Source organism: Elaeis guineensis, chromosome 12 (genome assembly GCF_000442705.2).
Source record: "Elaeis guineensis isolate ETL-2024a chromosome 12, EG11, whole genome shotgun sequence".
Lineage (NCBI taxonomy): Eukaryota > Viridiplantae > Streptophyta > Magnoliopsida > Arecales > Arecaceae > Elaeis > Elaeis guineensis.
The window spans coordinates 23804768-23813618 of NC_026004.2; the positions used below are offsets into that span (position 1 = coordinate 23804768).

At 38.8% G+C, this 8851-nt stretch overlaps 1 protein-coding gene across 1 annotated transcript in view; it reads right to left on the reverse strand.

The window, feature by feature from the left end:
- Positions 1 to 253: 253 nt before the first annotated feature.
- Positions 254 to 8851, reverse strand: part of LOC105054658 (zinc finger CCCH domain-containing protein 6) — a 22571-nt gene continuing 13973 nt past the window's right edge. The window contains exons 2-4 of the mRNA XM_010936230.4: positions 1671 to 1880; positions 1438 to 1562; positions 254 to 1354 (exon numbers count right to left, since the gene is read on the reverse strand). Coding sequence (XP_010934532.1) covers positions 334 to 1354; positions 1438 to 1562; positions 1671 to 1880 — 1356 coding nt within the window. The 3' untranslated portion in view covers positions 254 to 333. The remainder of the gene's footprint in view (positions 1355 to 1437; positions 1563 to 1670; positions 1881 to 8851) is intronic.

Here is an 8851-nt window from a genome sequence, read left to right on the forward strand (position 1 = left end):
TACGAGCCTATAGATTACTCAAATGGTAATTGAACCTCTGACTCTGAGCAGGACAGAACATAAATCCGGTTATGGCTGTAACCAATCCTTGTTTTAGTCACGGAAAAAGCGAATCGAACTTGCTATTCATTACAGCAAATCACACGGATTTTCAACAACCATGGAATCCCATTGATAAGATTTTTTTTTTTTTTTTGGGTTCTTTTTCATTGCGAAGAAGAAAGTTATCTATTTGAAACAAGCTACAAAAAACTGGAAAGGACCAACAGATGATATATACTGAGAGATGAATAAACATAAAGAACGAAAAACGACAAAAAGGTTTACAGCACATTAGTTTCCACCAGCTATTCCTCTGTCTAATTTGATTTTTTTTGATCCCTTTGGGTGCTCGACCCGCTGAGAAATTGATGAATCATGCTGATATAAGCAGCTAGCTCCATGTCTGCACCCTTTGGGGGTGTTAAAGAAAGCACAAGGCTTTGGAATCTTGGGCTTCACATCATTTGGCCTCATAGAGACATGTCTGGCTATATTCAAACCATTCACACCCACAAAATTACTGTTGTAACCAGCATACTGCAGTGGATTCCGATCTAGAGTTTCTTGCTTCTCCCCTCCATGCTGCTGGATCAAACTCTTGTAGTAATTTACATCTTTCACTGGAGGGGCACTTGAAGAGAACTTCGCAGGTATTGGAGTAACAGGAGAAGGCTGTCTACTCAAAGCTGGGGATGGCACCACATTTGGCATGGGATACATCGGTGTGCTTCGTTGGTTTGACAAGGGGATGGGGATAGCGATGTTGATATGGGGAGGTGGCAGAGGTGGAGCTGATGCAGTTGATTGAGCTGGCAGAGATGGCGGTGCTGACACAGGAGCCATAGGCAGCTGAACTTGTTGAGGAACTCCATACTCGGCCACCAACTTTCCCATCATGCTGGGGTTGTTGAGTATCTTAATGAGAAGGTCAGGGTCGATCAGGCTTCCCTCTTCGCTGCTTTTCATGATAGCAGTGAAAGCAGCAGCAGCAGCAGCTACAACATCAGGCTCTGCACCGGGTACAGCCCCAATTGTTGGTTTCTCACCAGGTGGCAGAGTTGGAGCCTGGGGCACTGCATTGTTCTGTGACTGCTCCATAGCAGGCCTGAGATCAGGCAATATATGCAATGTTCCAATGTCCACCAATTTCTTCTGTATGTCTGGCCGTTGGAATTGGACAGATGCATCAATCGGTATAGGTGCCTCTAATTGCTGCTCTGATGTATCTTCATCTTCAATGGGAATTATGGGTATGAGAGAAGTTTGGGAATCATCATAATATGAGTTTTGGACCTCGGAAGAAACAAATGGCCTAAATATACATGGAATAGTCTGTTAAGGAAAATGGGGAGAATGCATAAGATTTAACTTGCAAGAATACAAGGTATAGCTTACGTTGGAGGAATGGCAGAATGGCGTGGATAAATGGCTTCAAGCACTCCCAGTTGTCTCTGATTCTCTACAGCCACCTCTTCACTTTCCCCTCCAGCAACCACTAGCCATTCTGGATTCAATACTATCTACAAAAGGAGAAAGACGTTGTAATTCCAATAATCAATTTTCTGGTGAATGAGTTTCAGGCTCTATCAAAAAGTCCTAACTGAAAAATCCAAAAAACATAAACTTACTTTGGCAGGGCACTTCCACTTGATCAGAGGAATTTGTGAAATGTCTGGTTTGTACTGGTAGGAGGGATGACGTGCTTCAAAACCAGGGGGTATGGAATCATCGGAGCCCATCCCTGTAGCATGCAAGAGCCATGAAGCCTTTGCTTGCAGATGGTCTTGGGCTCCCAATCCAGATTGAGAAGGGGCATCCTCTGATAAAAATAATCTTACCTATTCCAAAGAAAGCAAATTATGTGATAAATTTATTAAGCATTAAAATTTAAGTTGCACAGATGATACAACAGCAGCATCAGCAACAGGAATGAGGGGGAAGAACATAACGAGAATGGGAATAAGAAAATGAATTCTAGATAAGAGAAATGGTGATCATTTCAAATTCAAGTGGTTTGAGCCCAAAAGGACTGAAGAAGCATCAGAATACTTTGGAGCAAATAAGATAAACCAAGCACCATATGATCCCGCAATGAAAGATAGATACAAAATAGACACACAAGATAGAAATCAGTCCAAGCTGAGAACCTAAATGTGTACACCATATGAGATCAAATCATCAATATCACAGTATGCAGTCACCGTCTGCTAAACTCTAAAGTTCCAGGGAAGTTCGAACAGTATGTGTTTATAACAAGCCCACCAAAGCCGAATCACACTAAACCGGCCAGTTCAGGGCACAATGAACCAGACAAGTCAGCTACTAGCACAGTTCAAACTACGCATTCGGTTCGGCCATAAAATGCCCCTGTCTGCAGGATTTTTGCTCGATTAGTGACTCTTGCCCCTCCTTGCACTCACAAAACCTCACCTCCCCTCATGCTCGGACCTCAATGCTTCTCGCTTTCCCCCCACTGGCATCAAAGCTACCACCCCCCCCCCCCCCTCTTTCTCACACACACGGTTAGGGTTACGGTTTTGAGCCCTGCATCCCTAATGATGAGGGCTTTTGAGCCCTCTCTATCTCCTTTTTCCTCTCTCCCTCCCCACCCCCCACCATGCCACCTCTCTCTCCTCTCTCACCCCCTCTCTCTCTCCCACCATCTTCATTTCAGAACAAGGTAGAGTGATTTCAAATCCTTTTTTAGTTTGCAATTTTTGAACTTGGTAAACCATTTGCTGACTTCAGTTCAAAATCTGAAAATAAAAAAAAGGAGCACAAAATTCCCCCAACACAGGGTGGTATGGACTCATACCATATCATGCCAGTCACCAACCGACATAAGCCCCAGTACCAGTTTGACTTACCTTGAGCCCTACCATAAATCATATATGACTGTTCCTTGAGCACAAGAGTGCATCAGATATGACCCCATAAAGTTCAGGAATCAACAATCATCTACGGTTATTACCATGGAGGAAAGTATACATGTGCCAAATATGCCAAAGAACAGGAAGGGTGGGGTGAGCAGGGGCGGCTGCAGGCGGAGGGGGATGGAGGCCTTCAATACTCTTAAAACATGGAAGGCCTTCAATATCACTCCATAGGTCCACAACAACACAAGACAAAGCAATGTTGAAAAAATGAATTATCATACTCAGAGAAGTGTCAGCATTTGCATGTTTCATTCTTTTTCAAGGATTCAAGAAACATCATAACAATTGATGGCACTTAATTCTCAACTATATTACCACAAAATACTAGTAAATTTTAGGTTTTTACGGTGAAGCGTCGAACCTATAGCCTACTGACTTTCAGAATATTTATGGTGAAGTTCTCTATAGAAAAAATGTTACTGACTGTCGATTTATGCTAGTCTTTAGTATATTTTCTGAAGTAATATATTTTTGTTTTTACAAATTATATTGCACAAGTGTTCCCATGCCAGGATTTTTAAACACTCTGGATACTTGGAAGCATTCAGTTCCAGGCAATTTAGATATTGGAGATCATGATCAATGGTATGGATATGTGAATTGTCATTTTAAGGGAACTACTGATTTCTTGGGAATTTGCCGGAGTCGAACACTCCTAAAAAATGGTTCTAGCTTTCTTCTCTCACTCCTCAGTGTGTGCCTGTGTTGGCAGGGGACGGCTAGCTACAATGCTTCCACTGGACCAACTCCAAATGTTGCCTCTAATGAGAAACAATATTTCTATCCCATGTGTATTGCACTAGACAGATTTCCATGCAGGATTAACCAATGCATTTGTTGCACCAAAAAGTGAAACATTCAATGCAAGGAAAATAGGTACATTAAATGCATCAATTTGATGACCAAGAAACATCCCCCCCCCCAATGCAAGCATAACTAACAGCAATTCATAAGAGCAAAAGTCTCATTCTTTGGTGGCACCGACTTTCAGAATGCTAACTTTGGAACATTAGATCTCGACCCTACATATACAATACCATATAGAATCTGCAACTTTGAAGAGCCAGATACACCCACTTGAGTCATCTGCTAAATCAAACTCTATAATTTCCTACTAAAAAGCAACAGGAGGGCCACATTAAAAAGTTCTTTAAAGCATGGGATTAAGATCAAAATAATGATGATGATGACAATTTCAATGACATATTGGCTTCAGAATTTGAAAACTAAATTGCTTTGTCAGGAAAATAAGTTTCATCTCCGCTCCAAGATGGAATTCTTTTGGTAACTCTGCCTCACTTCTTCCATAGTGTATTGCAAAATGTGAAATCTTCTGAAGAATTGCAACATTTTTTCTACTTTTGTTCTCCTCCACATATTTTTTTCTAAAAGACTACCATTGCCAAGACCAGAAAGGTCCTATTGTGGCAATAAAGATCTCATCTATTCGTTGTCCCATTAGATGGCCATCAAATACACACAAGGACTGAATGGGAATTCAAAGCTGACAACCATCGAGCAGAAATATGTATCATTTTTGCTAGTATGCCTTTCGTTACTAGACCAATTCATTCTTTTACAGAGTTGTTATTGTCATCTGGTCAAGAGAAGATCAATTCAACAAGGAAATTTGAATACTCCTTAGGTTTCCTTCTAGCACCTAGGTTGGGCAACGTACGCAAGTTGGAGATCAGGTGCCAACAGGCAACTACTGGAACTTCCATCTTCAAATAGAGAGTCGCTGCCATATCATGTGATCAAGATAGATATAGGACAATTTAGTTGTTTCAGTTTATTATATCAGAGAATGCACAAAACAAAATTACTAAACATGAATGTGAATGAGGGTTTCATGTCCCACGGATGAATCCATGTGGACAAGCCAACTGATTTACTGCACATCTCATAATGAATCACTACTCCCAAATAGAAAAATTCAGCCAGAGTTAATTTTGCACCTCCAAACGCCTTGAATATGCCACTTGATGCTTAGATCCAAGTTTTTGAACCAAATAAGCTATTTTGTTTTGTATTTGTAACTCTGGTTGTTTCCATCTCCTTGACCACAAAAAAAAATTCACAAGCTTGAAAAATCATGTTCGAATCTAATTATGACTTATAGAATCAACTCAAAGTCATTGCATTGTTGTAACCTCTTGATGTTCATAAGTTATAGATTAGACAATTGTATGTTCGGTCAACATATGTTTAAGTACTTATCTTCTTATCTTTGCATTAGGATATGGTTAAAGGTATGATTGTAGGGTGAACGTAACATGATAACATGATTGGATTATCATTTCCTGGAAAAAAAAAAATAATTTCAATTTTCAAGTTTGTTTTGTGTTTCAATGGACAGTTGGACACCACAAGATCATTTTTCCCTCAACTTTTTCATCCCTGACTATATTCTCCTTTTTCTCCGAGAAGATTCCTCTGCCTTGTCTTCATATTATGGTGATTCCTTATAAAAGTCAAATTTCCACTATTATTTTACTCTTCTTCATTCTATTCTTCCTTCTCCAATGCAGTTTTTTTTTCTTTTTAACCAATTCCATCTCCTGCCCCATTCTAACCCCCTTTAAGATTTTCATCAAAGTGAAATGAAAACCATTTATATATACTACGTATAATGCAGATGCCCACTTAGCATGTGGCTATTTTAGACATAAGATAAATTTTAAAACAATTTTAACATCAATTAGATGATAATATAGCTCTCGTAAAATTATTCAAAATTTATTTGGTATTTTATGTTCTAGTCTAGATAAGTATTGCTATAACCAATAAATGACTATGAATTTAGAATTTGGATGTGGAAATCTTATTAGGCATACAATCATAAATTTCAACTCAGACAAAGTTCCTTATTGGATTATTGACCCCCAACCCCCCTCTTCCCCCAGGACTCATCACAATCCAGCAATATTGAGAACCATTTCTAGAAGTTTAACATGGTTCAAAGTAAGGTTTGCTATATCGATCAATACTATACCAAATCTGTACGCAATCCAATATCATATTGACACTATATGCCCCGTCGTTTTGTACCATACCACATATCGACATTGTAATAGGATGGTACTATTATGGAGTCCGGCACCAAAACAGCGAACCTTGGTTCAAACATCTAAGAGAACCATAACTAACAACGGTCATTATGGGAATTGAAAATTTGGAAAATTAAGCCATTTTAATAGTTTAGGATATTGATTGGAAGGGAGGAAAATCTAGGCAAAAAATTATATATTTTTGTAAGTGCTATCTGCCTCAATAAGAAGGAAAACCAATCCAATCTGACATTGTTTGCACTTCCAAGGAGCGAAATTCAGCATCTTTATAAAATAATAAATAAAGCTAAAAAGTGCTCCACATTGCCATACTCAATTTACGCTTTCTGTTTATCTTCCAGCATATATCTCAACTAATAAACCATTTATAAATGCATTTCCACACACAGAGACATCATGTTGATTATATGATCAACTAAGTTTACAAAAAAACTTAACCTTTTTGGTCAATTTTACCCTTCAAATAAGTTTATAGACAACATGAATAGCTTTAATCAATACATTTCTAAAAAAAGGACATATACATGTATACAGACACACATACACACACAGAGTTCCTCAATATGATAGTCTAAAAATGATGCTCATTTTTTGAAAAATAAAATAAAAATGAACATTTCTCATCATAAGAAGATTTTAATGCAATTAACGTAATTGGATCATGGAGCTGATTGTTGATGATATATTCACATTTTTTTGATTTAAAAAAAAACAAGCTGATACTAAGAACCCCATGACAACCCACTAAACCATGCAAGACTATGATTGAATTTCAGATGTCAAATATTTCATTGTAATGTTTCTTTCAGCTTTCAAAGAACACAAAGAAAAATTGTTTCTAATAGATTAAGAACATTAAAAAGAAAGTGTTAAAGCTCAAAAGGTTCTTCCTAAGGCCAAGCAAGAAAGCAGCCTCAAGGGTTTGTTTCAGGGTCACTGACCAACGCTTACACTTTTTGAAGGTAAAGAATGCCCCCCATGCAAAGATTTTTAAGGCAAGAAAGAGAAATGCAACTATTTCTATTCTTATATAATAAGTAATTGATAATAAAAGAAAAAATCTGCTTATAATTTTGTTGATTGTTAAAATGATGACCATTGCTCAAAAAAAGAGTAAAAAGTAAATAACACCCAGCATTTTATCTCGAGTTGCAAATATCCCCTACATCTCCAATTGCCATAATGTTAACTTTACATTTTCCAATTTGTTGCAATGTCCCCCATTGACCATCCAATTTAGGCATAAGATTGTTGTTAGAGCCTACGTGAAATTATTTAGAGTTGGATAGTTGATGTGGATTTGTTGGGCTATTTTAAAATGAGCTGGAATATGACGTAGACTCAAAAGAGTTAAAAGACCAAAATATCCAAATCCTAATCTTAACCTCATCTCCTTCCCTAACCATCTCCAACTCTTAACAGCGATCCCCTGACCCCCGCCCCCGCCCCACCACCGTCCTCTCCTCTTTCTATCTTTTTTAACCTCGCCCTCTCTTTCCTCCTCTTCTCTCTCCCTTCTCTTCTCCCTCTCTTCTCTCTCATTCCCTCGGCCACCCCCCTTCATCTGGCAGCTGGTGCCCCCAACCCCATTCTCTTCTCCTCCTCTCTCTTTATCCTATTTTCCCTCTCCCTCTCTTTCCTCTTCTCTATCCCTTATCCTCTTCTCCCTCTCTTTCTAAGTAGACATTTTGGATTCCATCTTTCCATTTTTTTGTGTCTCGCTTCCAGTTTCTATTTTTATTGGTTTAGATTAGATGGTTGATCAAACAAGTGTTGCATAGGCGGTGAGGAAGGTGGATTTGGTTTATGGAGGTGGGAGCATTGGTCTAATAAGCCTTGTCTCTGGAGCCATCCATAATGGAGTTGGCCATGTTATTGGGTAAGAAGTTGCCCTTTTTTTTCCATTTAACTACTTTATTTCTCCTATGTGTTCATTGATTCATCTTTTTCTTCCTTTTTGATTCTTCTCTTATAAAATCTTCATTCATTTCAAGATTATTCTAAGGACTCTAATGGACAAGGAGGTCTAATTCTTGACAACTCACTTATTTTTCACTCAAATGCCATCCACCTTTAACTATGATTAACTCTATTTACTCAACAGATCACCGGAGAAATGGTGGGAGAGATTAAGCTGTTGCAAGCATGCATCAAAAAAAGATAAAGATGGCTTGATACTTCAACATGTTCACTACGTTACCTCATTTTCTCCCCCCTCGTAGTTATTTTTTTATCAACTTCTTTCATTTCTTTGTTAGCAGTTACTCTCATCTTACCAATAGGTGGGGGTTCTTTAACCCTCTCAGCAAGAATAAATTGGATAGAGAGGGAGAAGAGAAGGGAGAGAGAGGAGAGCAAGAAGGGAGAGGGAAAGGATGACGAAGAGAGAGGGGGGTGGTAGTGCGGTGGTTATGGCGACGACAATGGCTAGGGGAATAGGGGTGGGAGTGGTGGTGGCCGGGGAGTTGTTAGCGAGGGTAGAAGAAGAGTTAGGATAGGAGATGAGGTTAAGATTAGGGATTGGATATTTTGATCTTTTAACTCTTTTAAGTTCATGTCATATTCCATCTCATTCCCAACAAATCCACATCAATCATCCAACTCTAAATAATTTGCCACCTAAGCACCAACGGTAAGCTCTTAGCTAAATTGGGTGGTCAGTGGGGGACATTACGACAAATTGAAAAATGTAAAGTTGACATTACAGTAAGTGAAGATGCAGGGGATATTTGCAAATCGAGATAAAATGTAAGGTGTTATTTACTTTTTACCCTTGCATGCTTGAAGCCTTGAGTTCACTAA